Below are 24,787 nucleotides of genomic sequence, written 5' to 3'. Positions count from 1 at the left end.
TGAATAGTATAAAATGAGTTTAGGGCCTTACACACAGAGTCCCGGCAGCCCACAGGTGCCATACCCACTGGCAGGCGAGCCTATGGAGACCGAAGAGCCTGTCCCAGCCTTACCAGTCACCGTGGTGAGCCCACAGGGATCTCCTGATCAGAGAGTTCCGCAGACCCACGAGTCTATGGGATCTCCTCCACCCCGGAGGAACTTGTCTTGCTTTCGGGTCACGGCCCGCAAGAGGGTGAGATCCCCTAGATTCTCCCGAGATGCCAGAGTTTACCGTCGCAGATTCCAGAGAGGCGAGGCGTTCGGAGACAGAGAGTCAGAGCAGGGTCCTATGTCAAAGCCAGTGTCAGTGCCAGCTGCCAGTGGGGGAGTCAGTAAGGAGGATCCGGAGGAGGAAGATCCGAGGGGATGAAGCCGTATGGTCCGAGTTTCTGATGATGATGATGATTTGTGTTTCTACTTCTATATTTTGATTATCCGTACCAGACTATGTGCTTGAGGGCTCTGTGTCCTCCTTATGTGTTGTTTGTTTCACTGTAGACTTACGCGGTGGATCCGTCCACCAACTATGCATGCTATTTATGTTTCGTGTGATCTGCATCATTATTCCTCGCACTCTTAGGATAGAGGGGTCGATTACCTGGGGATGAAAAGGGAATGCTCGAGTATACCTTACTCTTGCGGTCCCGGCCTAATGAGATAACAGTAAGTTGAAAAATAAAAAAAAACGTACACTAGTTTACGTCGCGTACTCACTCCTAAGTGATGGAGTAGGGTGAAGTCGTCACTTTTGGAAACGGGACGTGACACAGAGTTGGTATCAGAGCAGTGATTCGTCGGCCTAGGGTAAGAGCCTACTAGGGAGTCTAGAATAGGTAGTTAAGGGCATAGGAAACTAATCACCTTGTGAATTTCAGGAAAAGATGGCAGCAAGGGCTAGAACTATTGAACAACTCACCGCTTTCTTAACCGAGCAAGCGGAAAGAGCTGGGAATGGAGGTGGACACCAACCAGCGGAAGAGGATGTCTACCACGAATTGGACAAGTTTCTGAAGCGAGATCCACCAAAGTTTGAAGGGGGTTACAACCCCGACAGAGCATATGAGTGGATCCGGGAGTTAGAAAGGATTTATGAGACGTTTGTATGTGCTGACCCACGTAAGGTTGCTTTTGCTAGTTATTTACTTTCAGGAAAAGCTAGGACATGGTGGACTGGAGTAAGAGGAAGGATTACTCCAGCAAATGGAGCCATAACCTGGGAGATTTTCAATAATGCATTTATGGAAAAGTACTTCCCAGCGGATGCGAAGGGAAGGAAAGAGATGGAATTCTTGGAACTAAAGCAAGGTATGATGGCAGTTGGGGAATATGCAGCTAAGTTTGAGGAACTGTGTAGGTTCCACCCACATTATAGTGCAGCGGCTTGTAACACCCCGATTTCGATGGCGTCACTTTAGTAACCAAAAAGAAAGTTTAAGCGGAAAAACGTGAATATATTTTTCTCGTCGATAATAGAACCAAAACTGAAAGAAATAAAACTAGACGACAAAAGATAATAGAACTAATATGCATTAATAATTACAGCCCCCGCCGTAAGTACCCAACCTCGTCACGAGTAATCTCCAGTGACGGAAAGTAAAAGAGAGTAACGCCCGGAGGCAATAAGTACAATCCAAAAGGAAAGGTTAAGTGTCCGCAACACAACCCTCAAAAATGAGAACGAGTTAGCCCAGATGGCCTAAAACAAGACCTCCTAAGTCTAACCAACTCTCTATGATTCCCGTAAAGAAACCACACAAAAAGCTATAGGTGGGAAACTACCCTGTCCCCAAAGAAAACAATGACGGCCAGAGCTAAGACTCTACTCCTACACTAATCCCATCTCGAGGAGCTCACACCAGCACTAAAACCTACATGCTAGCATGATCGTCGTCCGAATCTGAATCCAGAACGACCAAGTCTATGAACACCATCCGTCCTCCTCTCACTACCGCGATGCGCTCCTGTTCCAGCATCTCAAACCTAGTTCCCCCCGAAGGGTGAACCATCATGAACTAGTCCACCATGGACATCTGACAAAGGGCGTAGTCCGCCAAAGCACACACAGAAGACGCGAGGGTCAACTCCAAAGAATTACGTAAATAATAGCACCGATAGATACAGATAATAGAATAGCCACTTAGGCTTATAGCTAGGGATAACATCCTAGGGTTGCATATTCCACCATAAATGTAACGACAGTGATAACAATTAGCATGCATCAAATAGACTTAACAATTATCAATCACACTCAGCAGCTAAGTCAGTATGCATGTTGCATGAAATGCAGATGGCGGTTAACCAAGTTAACCAAATGCATTCCGGAAACGGATGGACATCAACGGATCAATCCTAGCACCAGCAACGGTCGGACCATTTCTGCCCGCGTGCCTCTTACACCACACAAAGGTAGCCAGATCAGCAGTAAACCCGAAGGTCTGCCATTTCGGTCTGCTACTAAGAGTCACATAGCAGCGCTCTTACGCGGAAATCCGGGTCTTATGACCATTTTGGAATCCACCGAGGTCCGGTATCACGCCGTGTATTAACCTCCTATGTGTGCATGAATGCAATGTGATTAGCCAAACAACGTCTCCAACCTCACACGACACGTCGCCACGTGTTCTAGCTAACTTATTGTCTCTAAAAAGAATACCCTAAGGTAAAAGTCGATTCTGCGACAAAATACAATTAATCGTAAAATGAGTGCAACCACTCACGATAACTCTTCGAGTCATCAATGCTCTCACGAAGTCTCACGCTTCAGTGGAGTCTCACACATTCACAAAGTCTCACGCTTCAGTGAAGTTTTATGCTCTCACGGGGTCTCACGCCCCAGTAAATTTACACACTTGCACGAAGTCTCACGCTTCAGTGAAGTTTCATGCTGTTCACGAGGTCTCACGCCTCAGTGAAGATCCATGCTTTCCACAAGGTCTCACGCCTCAGTGGAGTATCACGCATTCACAAGGTCTCACGCCTCAGTGAAGCTTCTCGGCTCATCCCTTGGATGGCTAAACAAACCGCTCAACGAGCGAAGGAGTATCAACATACTCAGAACTTACAATTCTCTCAACACTTGGATCCGACGACACTTCTCGTTTTCCAAAACTAAGATTTGCATCCTAAGCTTCCTTTGAGATTATTATCATCACTAAAAGGTTTAAAGGTTGTTTTATGTCTTATGAGTTTTCCTTACAAAATAATATCATTTTAGTCTTATCGCAAATCTTATAAGTTCTCGGGATCTCCTAATCCCAAATGACTCCAGAGAATGTCTCGATCCATGAAAACCATAACAAGGCCCGAATCTCATTCGTCCTATCAAAGTTCCTCAAAATCTCAAAATAAAATCGGCATGACCTGCCCGCTATTCTCACTACTTAGAATCACAGATATCATTGTAAGACATAATTAAATCAGCACAATCAACCAACATATCATATATCAACACATTCTAAAAGAACCACGTAGCACTTAGCATATAAAGCATGCATCACACATCCTACATGACCCACTTAGCACGTACCATGTAATTCAATCTCAAAAACATTCAGTAGATGAAGCATCTACATTGTCAGCCGAAGCCTCAGAAAACATTTTTCCAATCAAGCACAAACAAGTGCATAAACAGTAAATCAATGTCGAAAACATTCGACCCTAAGCATTAACTAACGATTCAATGAGTAGCCCTCACCTGAAGATTCTCCAGGGTTGTCCTCGAAAGTTCCTTCACAACCAGCTCCTTGTTCTTCAGAGAATTCCTCAAAAGAACCTTTAGAGTAAAACCACAGAATTCCATCAAAAACTATCCGAAACTCAGCAATCAATACTCACTAAGGTTACACGAAGTAGCATATACTCCGAGGTACGATAATCTAGCGCGAAAGGACAAGTTTTCGAAAAAGGAATTTTCCTCCTCCCCCCCTTAGGGTGCTCGGCCACTTTAGGTAATTAGGTGGGTCGATTTTTCTTCGATCAAACTTGGTTCCTATGCTATCATTAGCCGTAACTAAGGGTATTCTAAACTCGGAAAAATTATCGGATCAAAAACTGTCGCAGGGGTATTTTGGTCATTATTTTTAGCTCAGAAATTCAAAACTGAAATTTCGAAAAGCAAATTGGATGGGGACGTCACCAACGACGTTTATGACAACTAATCCTACTAGCACTAAGCTAAGGCGATAGTTTTCAGCCCAAAGGACGAAGCTTTGCCCCAAAATGGGTATTTTAAGCAGAATTGAAACTCGACGGTAGTTTTTCGAGAATCGGCGCAGTATTATTAGCTAAACATACTCAGAAGAACGTAGGGAAGATGTTTAGAATCAAAAATGGAATTATCAGGATAGTTTTGCAAAAACCTCAAAACTATGAGCACAGAAAGACATAGAGAAAAGCTATGGAAAAAGCGATCAGAGGTAAGGATTAGCGACTATACCTCGAAACCTTCAAGTAGCAACTGTTGGATCAACGATCAAGCAAGAAATGAAGAAAATCTTCTCTTCTCCCTCCTCTAGCAAACTCGCGGCCTTGGTGAAGAAAATGGGTAAGATTTGTGATTTTTTCTCATTTCTTGGCTATATATAGAGGTTGGCAAAACGCGGTAAAATGAAAGTTTCGCGAATCTGATTTTTCCGGCTTCATTCTCCGTGAATTCTAAGATAGGTTTTGGCGACATAAATCCAAAACTCAAAAGAGGTTTCCTTGTATTTTAGGTGCCTAATGCAAAGTCGGTGTAAAACTATTTTACCCGATAAGTTACTTTTTGCATTGAATGTTGGAATAGAAAACTTCCTTCTGAAGAAAGATTGGAATCATCAAGAGAAATAGGTGTACGCGTGTAGAATCTTCATTTGAAGCTCCGAATAGAAAAAGTCTTCTTCGTCGGTTGATTCTAGGGTTTTGAACTATCAGGGTTTTAGTTTCGGCAAACTTCCGATGATTGGAATCGGACGTTCGTACATCCTAGAGTTTCGCCTTGAAACAATTGTGATATATGGATTAAGAGAAGTTCTAACATTTCTCTGAAGATTTTTTTTTTGGAATTAATTTCCATCGTGACTTTAAGCGTAAACTAGCTATTTGCTAGGGTTTCTGCCCTAGGTTTAAGCGTATAACGATCGTGTTATGCCTTTAATCGACTTTGATGAAATCCTTCGACTTTTCCTGAACTTTCTCCTTCATAAATGTATTTCATTTAGCAAACTCTTGTTCAGGTTTCCCTTCACGATACATCAACCCTAATCGTGAATAGGATTTTATTTACTTGGCATAAACTGAAAAACTTGGGTCTTACACGGCTGATGAGACCTCAAAGTGTGTCAAGTTTGAATATGGACTGAGGCCAGACATCAGGACTGTTGTGGGACATGACCAGATTCGAAACTTTGGTACCTTGGTGGAGAAGTGTAGGATTTTTTAGGAGAATGAGAAGTCCAGGAATGAGTACTTGAGGGGACATGGTGTTAAAAAGGCACCAAAGAAGAAAGAGGAAAGAAGGAAGCCATACTTTAGACCACCAGAGCAAGGGAGGAATCAGTTCGGAAACCGAACAGGGGGATTTGGATTCCATAACAGGACAAGCGGATTCAATCCGAACAACCCATTCTGCGTGAGGTGCCGAAGGAATGGACACCGCACTCAAGAGTGTAGAGTAGTGTTAGGAGAGCAGGCTAGTACTCAGGCTAGCGGAAATGGGAATCCAAACCCTACCGCTACAACAGGCGAGGGAAGTAGCAGAGGTGCACCTGCACCAAAGGATAACCGGAAGTTTGGACGACCCACGAATAAGGGGAAAGTGTTTGCAATGACGCTGGAGGAAGTAGTTGAAGCACCGGAACTTATCCAAGGTACGTGTTATGTTAACAGTTTTCCTTTAAGTGTTTTATATGATTCGGGTGCAACGCATTCGTTTATATCACAAGAGAGGGTCAAACAATTAGGTATACCAGTGACAAGTTTAGCATGGGACATAGAAGTAAGTACCCCGACTAAAAACACCAGTTGAACCTCGAAGGTTTGTAGGGACTGTAGGTTAAAAACTTTAGGGAGAACCTTTAGGCAGATTTTAGTATGCTTACCCTTAGAAGGACTTGAGGTGATATTAGGGATGGATTGGCTAGCGGCCAATGATGCTACCCTAAATTGTAGGAAAAAGACGGTTACTTTTGGAACTAGTGAGGGAGACGCTAAGCGCGTAAAACGAACCGATAGGGTAGGAAAAGCGTCCGAGCGCGAATCGAACGTACTTTTAGGAACGCTAGAGACACAGAGGGACGACATAGGTATAGAAGGGATACGCGTAGCAAGGGAGTTTCCCGACGTTTTCCCTGAGGAAGTGTCTGAGTTACCACCGGAGAGAGAAGTTGAGTTCTCTATAGACTTAGTTCCTGGAACAGGACCTATCTCTATAGCTCCATATAGAATGTCACCAGTGGAACTGGCGGAACTAAAGAAGCAAGTGGAGGAACTTATGGACAAGAAGTTCGTGCGGCCAAGTGTATCCCCTTGGTGAGCGCCAATCCTTTTAGTGAAAAAGAAAGACGGTGGTATGAGATTATGCGTAGACTACCGCCAGCTGAATAAAGTAACGATCAAGAACAAGTACCCGTTACCTAGGATTGACAATTTGATGGATCAACTAAGGGGAGCTGAGGTCTTCTCCAAGATAGACTTGCAATCCGGATACCATCAAATTCGAGTGAAGAAGGAAGACGTACCGAAAACGGCTTTTCGGACAAGATATGGGCACTACGAGTATTTAGTCATGCCGTTCGGACTGACTAATGCACCTGCGATATTCATGGACTACATGAATCGTATCTTCATTGATGATATTTTGATATACTCGAGGAGCAAGCGAGAACATGAGGAACAACTTCGATTAGTATTGGGAATACTAAGAGAACGACAGTTGTACGCCAAGCTATCCAAGCGCGAGTTTTGGTTAGAATCTGTGCAATTTTTAGGACACGTGGTGAGTAAGGCAGGAATAGCGGTCGACCCGGCGAAAGTGGAGGCAGTTAACTCATGGGAAGCACCTAAGACAGTCACGGAAGTACGAAGTTTCCTCGGATTGGCAGGATATTACCGAAGATTCATCGAAGGATTCTCCAAGATCGCGATGCCACTGACCAAGTTGACGAAGAAGGATCAGCCTTATAAATGGACACCGGAGTGCGAAGAGAGTTTTAAAGAACACAAGAAAAGGCTAACTACATCACCGATTTTGGTATTGCCCGATCCCGCAAAGGAATTTGAAGTGTACTGTGACGCGTCAAAAATGGGACTAGGATGCGTACTATTGCAAGAGCGGAAGGTAGTAGCATACACGTCAAGACAACTTAGACCTCATGAAGTGAATTACCCCACTCATGACCTGGAGCTAGCAGCAGTAGTGTTTGCACTCAAAATCTGGAGACACCACTTGTATGGTGCGAACTTCACTGTGTTCTGCGACCATAAAAGTCTCAAGTATCTGTTCGACCAAAAGGAGTTGAACATGAGGCAAAGAAGATGGGTAGAATTATTGAAGAATTACGATTTCAAGTTACAATACCATCCAGGAAAGGTGAATGTGGTAGTGGATGCGCTGAGTCGAAAGAGCTTGCATGTCTCAGCAATGATGATAGAGGAACTGAAGCTATTGGAAGCGTTCAGAGACCTGAACCTAGCAGTGGAATTGAGGCCAAAACAGATGAAGTTTGGCATGGTTGTAGTGACAAGTGAATTTCTAGAGGAGATTAAGCGAAGTCAAGAGGAAGACCAAAAAGGAGAAGATGAGGAAGAATGAAGGCGAAAAGCTAACCAAAGGAAGGGATGGATTATGGAGATTTCGCGAGCGGATATACGTCCCGGAAGATAGAGAGTTAAGAGAAAGAATCTTGGAAGAGGCACACCGAAGCGCTTTGAGCATACACCCTGGATTCACCAAGATGTATCGGGACATGAAGGAAAGATTTTGGTGGCCTGGAATGAAGAAAGACATCATGAAGAAGGTAATGACCTGTCTGACATGTCAAAAGGCGAAAGTAGAGCATCAAAAACACTCTGGAAAATTGAGACCTCTAGAGATACCAGAATGGAAGTGGGAGAGCATTTCCATGGACTTTGTCACAGGATTACCGCGAACTCAAAGCAAGAATGATGCTATTTGGGTAATTGCTGACCGACTTACCAAGTGCGCGCATTTCATAGCGGTAAACATGACATACTCACTAGAAAAGTTAGCAAGAATATATGTGAAGGAAGTAGTGAGGCATCATGGAATACCGGCAAGTATAGTTTCGGATAGAGATCCACGGTTTATGTCACAATTTTGGAAGAGCTTGCACAAGGCCTTAGGAACGAATTTGAAGTTTAGTTCAGCATATCACCCCCAGACAGACGGACAGACGGAAAGAACTATTCAAACGCTGGAGGATATGCTGCGAGCATGCGCTTTAGAGGAGCAAGGCAGTTGGGAGGACTGTTTGCCATTGGTAGAGTTTTCATATAACAATAGTTTCCACTCAAGCATAGGAATGGCACCATTCGAAGCATTGTACGGGAGGAAGTGTAGAACCCCGTTGAGTTGGTTTGATGAAGGAGACAAGTTAGTGTTAGGGCCTGAATTAGTCCAAGATATGTCGGAAAAAGTGAAAAGGATCAGAGAAAAGCTTAGAATAGCACAGGATAGGTAGAAGGCTTACTATGATCGTAGGAGAAAGCCTTTAGAGTTTGAAGAGGGAGACCATGTTTTCCTCAGAGTTAACCCAATTACAAGGATAGGAAGGTCAATTAAGTCGAAAAAGCTTACACCAAAATACTTAGGACCTTACCAGATCCTTAGGAAGGTAGGAACATCAGGCTACCAAGTGGCACTACCGCATCTTTGTCAAACTTGCACGATGTATTTCATGTGTCCCAAATGAAGAAATACATCCCCGACCTTTCTCATGTGATAAAACCTGAACATATACAACTCAAGGAGAACTTAACATACACGACCGAACCTAAAAAGATATTGGATAGAAGGATGAAACAACTTAGGAAAAAGGAAATCTCGTTAGTAAAAGTAGCGTGGAGCGAGGGAGAGGATGAAGAAGCTACTTGGGAATTAGAAGAGGATATGAGAAGGACATACCCTCAACTGTTTAGTATTTTAGGATGTGAATTTCAGGGACGAAATTCTCAAAAAGGAGGGGAGAGTGTAACATCCCACCAACCAAGTAAAGACCTTATAGGCGACGCGAAACCATAGAAAGTCGGAATAGGTGAATATGAGCTAATAGTATAACTATACTATATACATATGATATATATATATATATATATATATCTGTGTGTGTGTGTGTGTGAATGTGTGTGTGTGTGTATGCGTGTATGTGTGATATTTTATTATAGTATATATATATATATGTGTGTGTGTGTGTGTGTGAGTGTGTGTGTGTGTGTGTATGCGTGTATGTGTGATATTTTATTATAGTACTTGTTTGCACGTAAATCGAGACGTCGGTCAATCGACTTGAAATCGACCCGGCATTAGAAGTACCAAAGACATGGTCGTAATAACCCCAATAAAAAGATGAACTCGAGATAGAGGTAGGATAGGGCTAAATAGATGATCTGGTCACATCTCTTGGCAATGATAGATGCATTGTCTCAGAGTGATCGAAACCCGAATCAAGCTAAAAAAGTGATACCCTAATCACTCAAAAGAGATGATATTGAACCTTGAGAGGGGAAATACACTCTAATTTAGCACTAACAGACCTGAACCAGTATAATATTGCATCAGTTTTGTCCCGACATGGGAAATGATAAAGAAATCGACCAATCGGAGCCCTAGGATTTGTGTGCAAATGACCTAGGCATGCAATCAGCCATTACACCATGCAAACCTCACTTCTGATTGCTTCTGGACGTCCCCAAGCTGTAGCCACGCAACATCAAGCCCTAGGATAAGCCTCATGCATGAAAAACCATTGGTGGTGCAACTTTGATTAGGCTTCAGCTTGATTTAGCAAATTAATCAGCCTACAGCCTATTTAAAGCTTACCACTCGACTCCACGCGACCCTAGCTACCCACAGAGTGCCCTAGAACGTTCAGAGAGTACCTAGAGAGGCCAGAAAGAGGGAGAGACCGAGAGGAAGTTCTTGAACTTCACCCCTTCGAATCTCTCAAACCAAAGAGAGTTAGGACCTAATTCTTGTCCCATTGAGTTTCTGGAGAGGAGAGCAAGAGAATCGAGTCATTTTGGTCAAGCTTTGGTCGAGAATCAAGGGATTCACCATCTTCGGCGAAGCTCCGGCGAGTCCCCGACCTGTAACTCACCCTTTCTCCCATCTCCGAGCACTTCAGCGACACCCACGATCACCATTCAACTCCCCAAAGCCTGTAGATCAAGTTCCAGTACCCGGAATAGCACGACGGTGACAATCTAGGAATCTCCGATCGTCTTCTCCGGCGAGAATCGTCTTCTCCGATGAGTAAGTTCTGCAACTTGCTCGTTTTAGCTCGATTTCCATCCAAATTGTACCCTTAAGCATGTTAGGACATAGTTAGGAAGCTTTAGACTAGTTTAGAGCCATGAATCGTTAGGAATCGAGAGAACCAATACATGGTTTTTGAAGCTCGAAGAAGCTATCGGGTTGAGCTTCTGAGGGCGAATTGGCATGCAAACAAGTTTGGTTTATGCTTCAGAAAGATGATAGGAGCTTTTAGGATAGTTAGAATTGATGATTGAGCCCGGAGGTGAAAAGCCCCAATCTCACCTCTCGACCAGCTTCGGAAATGGCTAATTGGAGCTGTTATAGTGCTCAGAAGCTGAAATTAATGGTTCCATTGAACTCAGGAGGTAGAAAGCTATAGGAATGGACTCTTAGATGTTAGTTTTAGGTTCAGTTTATAGATTTCATAGTTTGCAAGTAGACTTTGAATTAAGTGCTTAAAATAAGTGATTCTGAATCTGATTATAAGCTGAGACTGGAAACTTGTGACTAACAGAACCTGAGACCATTGGAAAAATAGGTAAGACTTAGAAGTTATAGCCTAGTTATTTTAATTTGCATAATGTGGCTTAGATAATTGAAATAATTAAATAGTAACATTTTAAACTTAAGTGAGATCAGTAAGCTAATGACTTAGGAATAACAAGGTCAGGAGATTGATGATAGTGTAGGACCTGAGGTCAGAAATAATGATGTGGAAAGAGTTATGGAATTTAGCTATTAAAAATGAAATTAGTTTGCATAATATGACTAAATAATTAAGTTATGGTATTTTGGATTAGTAATTAAGCTAAGTAGATGGTCTAATGACTCAAAAATGATTAGGTCAGATTAGTGGACATGAAGGTATAAGGTCACACCCTAGTTAGTTGAGACCAAGGTTAAGTTAGAATGGTACTAGTTTAATAGTTTAATGATTTAGATAATTATAGTAATAATAATAATAATAATAGTGATAATGATAATAGTAATAAATAATTTGATAATTTGATTAGCCCAATCATAACCCTAGCATAATCAGTGATGCAGAGGGAACAATCTCAGACCTACAAGATCCTTAGTTGGTAAAGGTTAAAGGTAAGGGGGGTTTATTAAATAAATCACTTAAGCATTACATAGTAAAGGTTAGGGTCTTACAGGGGTGATTTTGCTGATCTGTTATGGAGTTGGTGTTTTATACTGCTGTACTTATTAGTCCCCTAGGTTCTCCCCTGTTGTTATCTTGTTCCATCTATGTTGTTTTAGTGCTTTTGTATCTTGCTGTAGTTTTTCGGATGCTTTTTCCTACCCCCCTACTACTGGGTGGGGTGTACTTGGTCTTGAGATTTTTCTCTTGGCTTCTATCAATAGTATCATTTCCCCTTTCATAAAAAATGTCATGGTGTATAAAGAATACATATTACAGCCACTATAAGGAGACATTAACCAAATAAGTTCAACATCTAACTTCATAATAAAGTTAAGTTCATTAAAATACATAAACAATCAAAAGTACCTAGAATGCATAATTCATAATAAAGTCTTGGAGATGGCTCAAAATTTGAAGCGGCGACGACGACTTGCAGCAGTGATGTCTCCTCTTCTCCTTGGGTTTGAAGGTGAATGAGAATGTTGGATTGAAATGAGAAACCCTATCTTTCTTTCAGTCTTAATTGAAAGCTTTTTGTGAAAACTCAAAATTACCTCATTTAATTTGGGAATTTAGGGAAAAATTTGTTTTCTCCGTAACTAGTAGACTTTGTGTAGAATCGCGAGTCTATGCGAGTTTACCGAGACTATGCGATTCTTGAAATTTTAGAGTTTCCTTGCGACTTGACTCGTCTTGAGGACCTAGAAATGTAGAATCATACGATTCTAAGAGTCAACTCGAGAGTTTGACAACGTTGAGTGTAAGTAAATTATAATTGTGAATCATACTTTACTGAATATATAATTAGGACCAGAGCTCCACGACTACACAAAAATGCGACAAGACAAAATAATTTCGCTCTACAGCACAACAGAAGTGGGAGAAAGACAAACTGATTTACAAACTTTTGTGTTTTAACATTATAAAAACATGAGTAAGATCACATAACATAACAGGTGAAGAAAGAAAGTAGATAAAAAAAAAACCTCAAGTAGCAGTCAACTTTTTCACTAGACTATTCGATATATAAACTTATACAAATTTTACGGTGACCATAAAAGTGTACTTTTATTTAGAAAGTGCACTTTTATTAAGAATGATTTGAAGAAGAAGGGGGTGACCATGCCCGCTGAGAGTCTCCCCCTCCCTCTGTCTTGAAATATGAACAGGATGTTCATTTCATTGGCAAAATGTATGAGACCTGCAGGGCAGGGGGAATAATATTATCAAAGTATTAATATAAAGCAAACACCATGATGAAAGCTAGGACGGGTTTGTTTAATTAAGATGAAAGCAGAGACTTTCATTTATAGAACTTTTATTGAATACAAAACACTAGTGAGGCTGAGAAGGAAAACAAGCAGCCTTCAAGTTCAAACCATCACTACAAATATAATAATAATGACAATAATCAAATATGAACAACATGTTCATTTCACTGGCAAGGTATATATGAGACGTGGGCTGGGAGGATAATGTTATCAAAGCGAAGTATTAATAAAAAAGCAGACACCATGATGAAAGCTACGACGGGTTTGTTTAATTAAGAGCACACGAACCCCTTAGGGACACCTTTTCCACAGTAGTTGAGGATCAAACTCAAGTCGATGGGGATGTTGAGGTTGATGCCAAGGACATTAGCTCTAAGAGCAGTGCAAAGGCACACAGCAGCATCAAGATCAGCAAGACCCTCAAGGAGGGCGCAGCATGGGGTCTTTGATGGCGTTCCAAGCTGCACATTGATCAAACTCAACACGTCAGCACACACACCCAACTTGAGGGTGTCCCTAGGGCAACTAGGTATCTCAGTGGGGGGTGGTGTTTTGGAGGGTGGTGTTGGGGAGGGTGGTGATTTGGAGGGTGGTGTTGGGGAGGGTGGTGATTTGGCGGGTGGTGTTGGGGAGGGTGGTGTTGGGGAGGGGGGTGTTGGGGAGGGTGGTGATTTGGAGGGTGGTGTTGGGGAGGGTGGTGTTGGGGAGGGTGGTGATTTGGAGGGTGGTGTTTGAGAGGGTGGAGTTGGGGATGGTGGTGGGCAGGGTGGTGTTGGGGAGGGTGGTGATGGAGAGGGTGGTGATTTGGAGGGTGGAGTTGGGGAGGGTGGTGATTTGGAGGGTGGTGTTGGGGAGGGTGGAGTTAGGGATGGTGGTGTTGGAGAGGGTGGTGTTGGGGAGGGTGGTGATTTGGATGGTGGAGTTGGGGAGGGTGGAGTTGGGGAGGGTGGTGATTTGGAGGGTGGTGTTGGAGAGGGTGGTGTTGGGGAGGGTGGTGATTTGGAGGGTGGTGTTGGGGATGGTGGTGTTGGGGAGGGTGGTGAGCACACAAACCCCTTAGGGACATCCTTTCCACAGTAGTTGAGGATCAAGCTCAAGTCGATGGGGATGTTGAGGTTGATGCCAAGGACATTAGCTCTAAGAGCAGTGCAAAGGCACACAGCAGCATCTATATCAGCTAGACCCTTAAGGAGGGAGCAGCATGGGGTCTTTGATGGCGTTCCAAGCTGCACATTGATCAAACTCAACACGTCAGCACACACACCAAACTTGAGGGTGTCCCTAGGGCAACTAGGTTGCTCAGTGGGGGGTGGTGTTGGGGAGGGTGGTGTTTTGGAGGGTGTTGTTGGGGAGGGTGGGGTTTTGTGACCCTTGGTGGGGGGTGGAGGGCATGGGACATAGGTGGAGCTTACAACTGTGAAGAAGAGAATGTTGAGAGTGAGGAGAATAGCAGCCTTGGAAGCCATTGAGAAATTAAGCTGTTGGAAGCTCTACTAAGAGACTCTTGGAATGCTACTCTTAGTTGCTTCAGTTTGGTGTGTGAGGTAGGGAGGGAGTTGGAGTTGTATTTATAGGGGAGGGTTCGGTGAGTTACTATTTTTGTCAAGGTTTAAATAAGAAAATACTTGGTAGACATGCAATCCGTAGTTTTGACTTCTGAGTTTACTCTTAATTTCCATAAACACAGCGTACAAATATCTTCCTACACACACGTCGTAATCACAAAAGACGAAGTGTACGTACTGGCAAAGACGCACTTGTTGATTATCAGCAATTTGCATGAAGCTTTGGCCATGAGGCATGGACTATAGTAAGCCATGATTAATAACTATTGAAAGAGACTGAGATATATCAATCTGCATTCTGCGCATGTGCAATGCCAAATTGCCAATGGATTATGATCTTGTCGACAAACCCATAAGTTTAGATATATATATCATCCAGTTTTGTTATTTTATTTTCCTCAATATATCTTGACATTGCTAGTTAAGAGATTAATTTCTTTAATGTTCAAAAATCACATGAAGTTGTAAGTATCGCCCAACTATATATTTTTTTCATACAGACTGCTCAAGATTGAACATTTGTGGATTAAATGTCAAAAGACTAATTAATTTGTAATCTGATGAATAGAGTAACATCATTTAATTTTCATCCAAATCTCTACAGAGGAAATTACACGACACTAGCAAACACAGACACATAATTCAAAGAGGTCGACATGTATGGACAAATTCAGTTGTATAAGTAGACCCCGGATATATATGGCTTTATTATACGATATTTTATTTTCTCCTCTTCGTATTTTGTGCTTACTAGCTAGCTATATGTGGTGTTTAATTTTTTTTAAAATAAAATATATATGCAATTTTTTTGTAAAATCACTTATGGAATAGATGAACATTTTATCAACTACTAATTGCTTGGTTTATCACAAGAGTTGATTCAAGTGGTACAAGATTATCTTATTTCTCTCAAATAGCATCTCCCATTTGAATGTTATATATGTAAAAAAAAAAATTGAAAAATATATGTAAAAACTATAAATGGCCACATTTTTTTTGGTACTTGTCGTTAAATAAAAAGAAAACTAAGGTCTCACATAGGAGACACCCATAACATCAGCTAGCAAGAGAAAGCTCATCCCTTCTGGCGGTTGTTGAATAATCACGAGCTTGTTATTCTGTTGCGCCCCATGTTTGCTAGGAAATCAGCACAAGCGTTCCCCTCCCGGAGAGTATGGTAAAGCTGCACATCCCACGCACGAGCTAAGAGGTCCTTAATATCCCATATGAGGGAAGCATACATGTGTCTCTGCGAAGGGTTTGACAACACAAGATTCACAGCATCAAGGGAATCCGATTGACATTCCACCTTGCGAGCGCCATAGTCCCAAGCTAGATTCAAACCATAATAGATTGCAAGCAACTCTTGATAAATGGCCACATAAATTGTATTATGTTAGCAATGCTTAACTAAAAGTTTAACAACGTTAGTATTTAGAATTCAAGTATTTAATTACAAATATTTAACACTAAAGGGTTTTAATTAAAACGTTTTCAATTATAAGATTTTAATTTTTTTGAAACTAATTATAAGATTTTAATTAAAAATTGAATCAAATTCACTAAAAAAAATTGTTTTTAGTGGTACTACATTTGTGACATTTACAAAAAAAAATGCCACAAATTAAACTACCATTAATCTCGCATTTAATTAGAATGTCACTATTTTGGGAACGCAACACTAGCTAGCTATTTAGGAGCTATTTGGCAGCAAGTTACTCTATGGCATTTATCTAGATTGGGTAGGGAGAGGTCTAGGGAAGATTCCTAGCAGGTGCAATTTATCTTTCCGATGTACAAAAAAAATCTATAAATCAATTAGATATATTAACTAAGAAAAATTTGCCAACACACACGGAAAAACACGCATTCATCTCTCACTCACACAGAACAAACGTGACCTCTCACAATCACGGCCACGCATTGCATCGGAAACTTTGCGTCGCGCATCACCGCCTTTCATCGGTCGTCTTCACCGCATGATTGAGCTTCAGGAACACCTAACAAGGCATGTCACGTTCTCTAAACCCTGATTTCTCACTCCTTTTCATTTTTCAGATTCAATGTTTCTTATTCCTTTTCTCCTCTCCCTCCAAATCCCAAGCAAGAGCTTGAATGCAGCATTCACTTCTGTTTCTGAAGATTCCGCCGATTTATCACCAGAATCTGAAATCTCATACGCAAATCAGAACGAAGATGCCACAATAAGTTTGAATCTGAACATTTTGCAATTGTATTGTAGGTTCGTTTATTGAATTCGTTGTAGATTTGCAATTGAACGGTTCGTTTGTTGAATTCAAAAAAATTTGATGTCTTGAAGTGTTCATGTGTCAGAAATGATTTCCAGATCTGTTTTGGTTTGTCGCTAATGTATATGGTTCTCTTTCCCAGTCATCTCTGTATCTAGGTTTTCCTGTTTGCTTAGATTCCAATGTGTGTGTCTTCTCCCCTCTAATTTTCGCTGTTTTCTCTTACCATAAGAGTTTTCTGATTTTGAATTGTGAGTATTTTGATTTTTTTTAAGGTATGTTTCTTTTATAAATATTAAAAGGGTGATTATAGTATTTTATGAAAATGATAAGGGAAAAACATAAATTATAAACTAACTCAAGTAGCTTATTGAAAGACCTTTAAGCTATTAAAATAAGCTCATCTACCAAAACTTTTAAACAAGTTAAATAAACAATGGAAAAAAAATTTATACACCATTAAAAAGTGGTGCAAAGTTGCACCACCCCCTTTTTACCTGCAATAGCAGGTTTTTTAAAAAAAATCAAAAAAATATATTTTCTTAATTTTTAATTAATTATCTAATTCCAACCCTAAATTAAACCTTTCACCCTAAAAACAACAAACCCAACCCATATCTTCAGAAAATCAATCTTCCAACATCATCATCTACAACCTAACCCCAACTCATCCTCTGCCTGAAAACCTTAATGGCAGCCCGAACCCATCAGCCATGGCAGCCCTCTCTCACAACTACCACCAGAATATCATCGTCAGACCTTCTTCTTCCTCAGATCCAGCACCAACAACCCCAACTCAGGTGAAAAGGTGTTACCTTTGATTACCCCCAATGTCTAGATCTGACCCATGTTGCTGAACGATATCCTAAGTCGCCCTGTGAAACATGAACATGATCGAAACAAACCTTCAAACTCGCTGGTGATGAAGCTGATGAACTGGTTCAGGGTGGTGGCGGCGTCAACCACAACCATCGTCCCCTCCTTTGCCACCGCGCCAAAGAAGTCGCCGAGGAATGGAACCACTTCTCCTCGTGGTGGGGATCATCGTGGTGGTGTTCGTTTCTTCAAAGGTGATGACCCTCGTTTTAGTCTTGTTTTTAGGGTCATTTCATTGTAGGTTTTGAATCTTTTTCTTTTGTCTCATGTAGTGTTTCATGCATTCTCATGCTTTTTTTTCTTTATTAGTGTCTTTGCTTGGTTTTGGTAATTTCCTAGTTTTATAACGGATTTATTTGCATTTTAGGTTAGTTTAAGGGTTTATTGAAAGTTCCACTTGTTTTGAGGGCCTTTGTGCAAAACTAACCTTCAAGTTTCTAGATATTTCCTAGCTTGTGCATTAAGTTTTTCAGGTTGAATCAGCTGAAGATGGAAGGTCTAGGTTGCTTAGAGACTTGAATGAGGCATTAAAGTGGAGTTAAAATCAAGTTCAAAGGGTTTTTGAGCGTGCTGGGGCACCCAGGCGCCCCAGATTGGCGCCTAAGCGCCAATTCAACAGAAGGTTGGGATGCGATTTTTGGAGCTGGCGCTTGAGTGCCCTAGGGGAGCACTTGAGCGCCCATGACAGAAAGCTTCTATTTTGAGGGCGCTCAAGCATGCATGCTTTTGCAGTGCTTGAGCGCTCAAGCATGCATGCTTTTGCCTTTTATCCTTGCTACTAGGAATAGAGGAAGGGTTAGGGTTTGTTGGCCTGAATTGCATGCTTAGTGCCTTTAGAAAATGTTTAGGTTGTCAAGGAATTGTGTCTATCCTTTGGCTTCAGAGGATTGTCTATGCGAGGCATCGTTAGATAATTGATGAGGCTAGAACATCAAGGAGAGAATCAGAGTTTGGTGGATAGAATAGGTTGATTATAACTGAATTAGTCAAGCAAGAACCCAAGGCATCCTCACCTCTGTTTTTCGCACACTTACATTTCATTCTCTTGTTAATTAAGTACCTCAACAAAAGTCAACCTTAAAACTGAATTTTACTCGCTTTCTTATCGTGAACTCGAGGCTTAAACTGAATTCACATTCCAATTCCCTGTGGTTCGATAAATTAAAACCGGGTAGATTCTGTGCACTTGCAGATTTACCAACAAGTTTTTGGTGCTGTTGCCGGGGAATTATTTGTGGTTTTTGGTTTAAGTTTTTAGTTTATGGTTTTTTTTTATCTTTGTCTAGAATTAGTGCTACTAATATTTCTCTGTTTGAGTGTCACACTTTCAAGATAGTCTCACAGGAGACACCGTCATGTGTGGCCATATAACAGAGGAGGAGATTGAAGCCCACATTGAGGCGAGAATCCAAGAAGGGATCACCCTCCGGTTACGATAACAAGAAGTTGAGAATGCCAACCGGTCTCTTCAGGAACTCACTTCGTCTATCATGAGTTATGACTATCCCGGGAGCATTGTTTTTTCCAAGGGAGTGGGAAACTTTGAGTTGAGACCGGCATTCATCAACTTGGTGAGCCAAAGCCAATATGGTAGAGGTGCCTGGGAAGATCCTCACGCTTGAAGGTGTGAAAAACACTAGAAGGGGGGGGGGGTTTGAATAGGGTTTTTAGCTTTTAGAAATATCCCTCTAAGATTAAGGATAATCTTTTCGGACTAAAGATCACAAGGTGCAAGAGATAAGGGAAAGAGAAAAGCACACAATGATTTTATCCTGTTACACTTCATAAATCACTCAAGCTAATCCAGTCCACCCGTTAAGGTGATTTCTTCCTTCTTAGAATAAAGGCAATTCACTATTCAATGATTGTTACAACTGCACTAGCAACCTTGCTCAGTGACTAACAATACAACGAACTAGCAGCACTAAGACATCCTTGCCTTAGTCTTCTCAAGAATACTGACCTCACTGGTCTCTCAAGGAACTACAAACAAAGTTTGTGAAAGAGTTTGGTTTACAAAGAGATGCTTCTAAACAAGCAGATGTAAACACAATAAGAACAATGAAGAAATATTGCTAAGGTATTCGTTGAAAGTATTTCACGTCTATGCACAAAGTTTTCTTAGCTTATTTCTTCTGTCTTCAGCCTTTAAATACTCCAAGGTTTAGAAAGTGTATCCGTTGGATGAATCTGTCCGTTGGAGGGCAGTTCTGGAATTTCCAGAGCCTGCTATGGCTGAACATCGTAGGTAAGGCAGTCAGAATAGTACATTAGCTTTTCTACGAATGACAGTGACGTTGCCTTGGCCTAGTTGACTCTTGATCTTGGGCGTCGCTTCATGTTGGAACTTGTGAAGCTTTTGTGATCAGAGTCAGAGCGAAGATTGGATCTTCAGATCATCAGAACTTCTGCTTTTGTGAAGCTATTTATCACCTTTTCATCAGAACATCTGGCATTCAGAGCATGAAGTGCTTCTAGTCTTGAGAGCCAGCTTACTCTTGGACTTCAGTGCTTCCAAGTCTTCAGCTTCTGGACCGTTCCTCAGAACATCTGGTCTTCAGAACTTCAGAGCTTGGATCGTTCGGAGTCCACATCAGAGCTTTTAATCTTCAGAGCGTCTAAAGTGTTTGCTACCGTTCAGAAGAACGTAGCTAAGTGCAGAAGCGTTGTGCTGGTTACTCTTGGTCTTCAACCTCTGAATAATATATCATCTTTGAATCAGAGTCAGAGCCTGTTTTTCACAACTTAAACAGACAAACGTTAGAGTACCACAATTGTTCATACATAAAAATAAACTTGTTATCATCAAAACTTAGAGTTGTACCACCTGACCAAATCTGGGTCTTACAATCTCCCCCTTTTTGATGATGACAAAACCAAGTATTTTGATGAACAATTCTTAAACAATAAACTGAATACACTCAGATTTTAAGGTATCTGAGTTAAACTTATCCTGATATGTATAGTTTATTTAGCTCCTTCTGAATCCAAGTAATGAGCTTGATTCTGAGCTAAGCTCCCCCTGAATTTGTGACTTAATGAAAACGTTAGAGTAGTCTAGATTCTGAGCTTTAATAGAATAAATGATCAGAGAGATGTATCAATCAGAGTCAATCATTTAATGAACAGTATGACATAGTATATTAAAGCATAGAGGAAATTAGTGCATATGATCACTTCAGAAGAAGTGAAATGTATTCCTTGCTAGTGCCTCATGAAAGATCTATAGTCATAACGATATGTAACTTCAAATTCTCCAAAAGAAAAAAATAACACATCAAAAACTGTGGTGTACTCCCCCTTTTTGTCATAAGCAAAAAGATCAGGGGTGTGAAAAACTTAGCATTGAAGTGCAGAGACTCCCCCTCAAAAGGACTAAGTTCACAAACAAAAAATAAGGAGAATAAGATAATTAATACACACAGAAAATAAGGAGTAAAATAAATGAGATGAAGAATATCGGCCAGAGAAGGAGAAACAACGTTTACCATCGGTCAAAAGACTTTCAGATATTCAAAGATAATCTTGGTAACGGTGTCTTGGGAAGGTGTTTCAGTAATAAATGCTAGCAAGCGTTCCAGGAGTATAAATAGAAGAGCTTTCTGAGTGAGGAGAGCATACTCGAAAGAAATCAACATGACAAATTTTGAGAGAGCTCTTAACGATTTGAGAGAGAGAGAGCTTTTGAGCAGAACCTGTATGCTGCTCTGTACTACCGGAGGACAACGGTGGATAGCATCCGCCAACTTGTCTGCCGGTTGCTTGGAATGGAATTGGATCCTGTCCTGGATGCGACACTTCGCATTTTTCTGGAATACGTGGAGGAGCTAGGCGAGCTCTTCCGAGAGGAGGTGGAAATCACCATGATGATTGGTGGTTGGGAGATGGAACTGGAGCTCCGAGCAGATGACACAGAAGAGCGACAGGAAGAGTGCAAGAATGAAATGGCGCAACTGATTCGTCAGAGGCAGCCCATAGATAGGCAACTAGCAGTAATGCTAGAGCGTTATCATGTAATGAGGATAAATCCTCCATTCTAGATGTACTCAGAATTTCAATGAATAAAGAAAAAATTGTGTTTATATTGTGTGTATGTGTGATGTTAGAAAAGGTGATAAATATCAGATAATGAAAACGATAAAAGAAAACAATAAGTAAAACTAATAACAAAGATAAACAAGAAAACCAACAAGATATATATATAAGGGGCTTTGCCATTCTTAAGAAGAGCTGCAAGGCGAGTGCCTTCTTCACATGCCGCATCTTCATAAACAGTCTCAGCTTGAATCCATTCAGCCATTTCATCTTCAAGTGCAACTTGGAGAACTGCATTTTCTTCTTCTTCTCTGCTACGAATTCAAGCCAGAGCTAACTCTTGCAATCTCAGAAGACCTTGATATTCAGCACGCGCTTTCAGAGAGGCTTCTCTTGCTTCAGCATTCTTGATTCTATTATCCTTATCATAGTCAGCATACGCAAGCAAGTCTTCAAGTTGCATTCTCAGCCAATGCTCAAAACTTTCCCAATAAGTTTTTACCAATCTTGGTTTAGGACAATTATAAGTGGCAAAGTACAGATTGCGGATCACTGTGTTTGCCTCAATAGTCATGCAGTTCAGAAACTCAAGAAGGTTATGTGGCTCAGGTGAGCTGAAGGAAATCAGAGCTTGGTTGGAAGAGGTGCATTTCAGAGTGGAGCTTGAAGCTTCAGAGGTAACTGGAGCAGAAGTTTTTGCTTCAGAGTGGAGCTGTTCATATGCTTGGTCTATAATCATCTGATCTTGGATAGGTGGATTAGATGGAGATTGGATTGCTGGGTTTTCTGGTTGGGAGAAGGCAAAATCTTTGGAAATGGTTGGGGAGTAGTTTCTGAGGGTGACATCAGAGGGTTCTGAGGTTGTTGAAGGAACAATCGCTGTTTGAAAGGCAACAGAGAGAGGAACAGGATTGGATGGGTCGGATTCATTTGAGGTGAGTCTGGGATAGGTGAGATGTATGATTGGTGGAGTTGGAGCAGTAGAGGTTTGGCGGATTCATTCCAAGAGATCTTGGTTAGGTTGTTGAGGATTTTGTTGGTTAGAGGTTGTGGTGACAGTGGTGATGGTAGTGTGAATAGGTTGAGTGGAAAGAGGTACGATCAAAGGTGGGATTGAGGTGGTGCTGGAAGAAGGAGGTGGCAAGGGTAGAGTTTCATCAATTGACTTGAGAGCAAAGGAAACAGATGCAGATGTGGATTTACTTACACGTCGGGCAGAGCCTCTGGTTGATCTTGGAGCAGGATTCTAACTCAGATTTTTTGAGGCAGAGTCCTTCTTGGTCTTCTTCTTCTTGGCCTTCTGATCGCCTTCAGAGGATTCCACTTCAGACTTCCTTTTCCTTGGAGGCTCAGCACTTGAAGTCTCAGGAAGATTCTTGATGAACACTTCAGGATCTACATCAACGCCTTCATCCTTCAGACTATTCAGATATTCCACAATGGCTTATGGAGAGTCCTCCTTGGACCATAGTGGGTAACCATCGACGTAGATGCGTCTCAGAGCCAACTCGTCAGGTGATTCCTTGACTGGTATCACAGTGAATTTCTCAATGATCTTCATGGTTGAGAGGGTCTTGGCATTAATGGCTTCTCTAGTGGCCACAGTCAGATCATCCAAGCAATTTGAGTCCTTCACAAAATTGACCAACCCATTCTCAATGAAGATGTCTGAAAGCATTCTTCCAAAGGGAACGTACTTGATTGAAGCTTTGTCAGAGGTGGTTGTGGTCCTTGGTTTTTTACAGCATCCTTCAAATACTGAAAGAGGAGGTAGGGAAGACAGAGCTTGAACTTCATATCCAGACAGTAAAGCATACACTTCTGGGTAGCGTTCATGTAGTCTGGAGAGTTGGAGGTGGGTCTTGGATTGATGCACGTTAGAAGTATCTTGTGTCAGACCTTCATTTTGGCAGAGAGATCCTTAGTCTTACAATCGGACTTGGGAACCTTGTTGCCAAAGAGATGAGGATTAACATACTTTTGGACCAACCGTATCTGGTTGTCGACATTGGTGAAGCGTTTCCCTCTCTTGTTTTCCATTCCCAGAAGCTTGGCGATAGAGATTTCTGAGATAACAATCTTCTGCCCCAGAATGTATGAGGTAATCTGAACATCATTGCAGGTGGCCTTTCTCCAGAATTCCTTGACCAATTTCACATAGACGGGCCTAGGAAGACGGTTGAAGTAGCTTTCCCAGCCCTGAGCGGCAACCTCATCCTTCAAATTGACCCCGTGTTGCTCAAGGTTATCAAAATCAACCCTTGGTTCACAGAGAACAGTCAGTTCTTCAAAAGTAAGAACACATTCGACCGGAGCATCCTTCATTTCAGCAACCTTTTCCTTTCTGGTTCAGGCTTTCTGGGTTGAGCCTGAGAAGATGAATATGATCCTCCGGCATGAAGATGAGGAAAAACCGGTCCATCAAAGGTTTCTTCCAAACCTTTGCTTTGACCCTCCTGAGAAAAGGAGTTGAGATACTCCAGAGTCGCTGCTTGCTTGTGGCTGATTGAAGAATCCATGGACGATGATGAAGGTTTTAGGTGAAGAGGGATTGTGAGGAGAGAGAGAGAGAGAGAAAAAAATTTCAAGATTTTGAGAATCAATGTGAATGAGTGAAGTGATAGGAACGTGTGTGAGATCGTGGGTAAATAGTGATTTTTCAAAAGTAACCGCTGAGTAGTTGAGAAATCAAAGGTAAAGGTAAAAATCAATGGTTGAAAATTAAAGTTGTAATAATCAGCATTAAATACTAATAACACGCGGTGGAGAATCAAGTGGTATGTATCATTACAACAGAAATTCTCAAGAGGCACAAGGAACTAGGTATCAGAATAAATCTGACACGCATTTGATGACTTATCACAGAAGTAATACCAATGGGTACTAACCTCTGATTAAGTAACCTTCTAAGCTAGACAGCTTCTGATAAAGAAGCATCATAGTTAGAGGTTATGATCCATCTTCATATAGGACAAAAGTCCATATTCAGATTTTTCAGAATAATTTAAATCTATTATCTGCTAAGGGCTTTGTGAAGATATCTGCCCATTGATGGTCAATATCCACAAACTTCAGAAGAAGTACGCCTTTCTGAACATAATATCTAATAAAGTGATACTTTACCTCAATGT

At 41.4% G+C, this 24,787-nt stretch overlaps 3 protein-coding genes across 3 annotated transcripts; 1 reads left to right on the top strand and 2 right to left on the bottom strand.

The window, feature by feature from the left end:
• The first annotated feature begins 923 nt into the window (after window positions 1-923).
• LOC130712853 (uncharacterized) lies at window positions 924-6,553 on the top strand. The gene is made up of 3 exons (XM_057562669.1): window positions 924-1,396; window positions 5,617-5,888; window positions 6,129-6,553. The coding sequence occupies exons 1-3, from the start codon at window positions 924-926 to the stop codon at window positions 6,551-6,553; spliced, it is 1,170 nt and encodes a 389-aa protein (XP_057418652.1).
• Window positions 6,554-12,933: 6,380 nt separating this feature from the next.
• LOC130716250 (vegetative cell wall protein gp1-like) lies at window positions 12,934-14,484 on the bottom strand. Its single transcript, XM_057566456.1, has one exon. It carries the CDS (start codon window positions 14,395-14,397, stop codon window positions 13,204-13,206), a length of 1,194 nt encoding a protein of 397 aa, XP_057422439.1. The 5' UTR covers window positions 14,398-14,484; the 3' UTR covers window positions 12,934-13,203.
• A 1,114-nt stretch (window positions 14,485-15,598) lies between these two features.
• On the bottom strand, window positions 15,599-17,717 carry LOC130712852 (uncharacterized). Its single transcript, XM_057562668.1, has 2 exons — window positions 17,651-17,717; window positions 15,599-15,861 (listed from the first exon to the last, which is right to left on the bottom strand). The coding sequence occupies exons 1-2, from the start codon at window positions 17,715-17,717 to the stop codon at window positions 15,599-15,601; spliced, it is 330 nt and encodes a 109-aa protein (XP_057418651.1).
• Between the last annotated feature and the right edge of the window lie 7,070 nt (window positions 17,718-24,787).

The sequence above is a fragment of the Lotus japonicus genome, chromosome 4 (genome assembly GCF_012489685.1).
Source record: "Lotus japonicus ecotype B-129 chromosome 4, LjGifu_v1.2".
Taxonomy (NCBI): Eukaryota; Viridiplantae; Streptophyta; class Magnoliopsida; order Fabales; family Fabaceae; genus Lotus; species Lotus japonicus.
The sequence above is the reverse complement of the archived record's forward strand: the minus strand, read 5'-3'. Positions and strand labels throughout refer to the sequence as shown.

What these genes read in the sequence shown, in the direction of transcription:
- LOC130712853 (XM_057562669.1), top strand. Translation starts at nt 924, where the DNA reads ATGGCAGCAAGGGCTAGAACTATTGAACAACTCACCGCTTTCTTAACC. An exon ending in AAGTTTGAGGAACTGTGTAG is followed by an intron (nt 1,397 to 5,616) that starts GTTCCACCCACA and finishes ATTCCATAACAG; the next exon opens with GACAAGCGGATTCAATCCGA. An exon ending in AGCACCGGAACTTATCCAAG is followed by an intron (nt 5,889 to 6,128) that starts GTACGTGTTATG and finishes TACCCTTAGAAG; the next exon opens with GACTTGAGGTGATATTAGGG.
- LOC130716250 (XM_057566456.1), bottom strand. Translation starts at nt 14,397, where the DNA reads ATGGCTTCCAAGGCTGCTATTCTCCTCACTCTCAACATTCTCTTCTTC.
- LOC130712852 (XM_057562668.1), bottom strand. Translation starts at nt 17,717, where the DNA reads ATGGTTGTGGTTGACGCCGCCACCACCCTGAACCAGTTCATCAGCTTC. An exon ending in CATCACCAGCGAGTTTGAAG is followed by an intron (nt 15,862 to 17,650) that starts GTTTGTTTCGAT and finishes CCATTTATCAAG; the next exon opens with AGTTGCTTGCAATCTATTAT.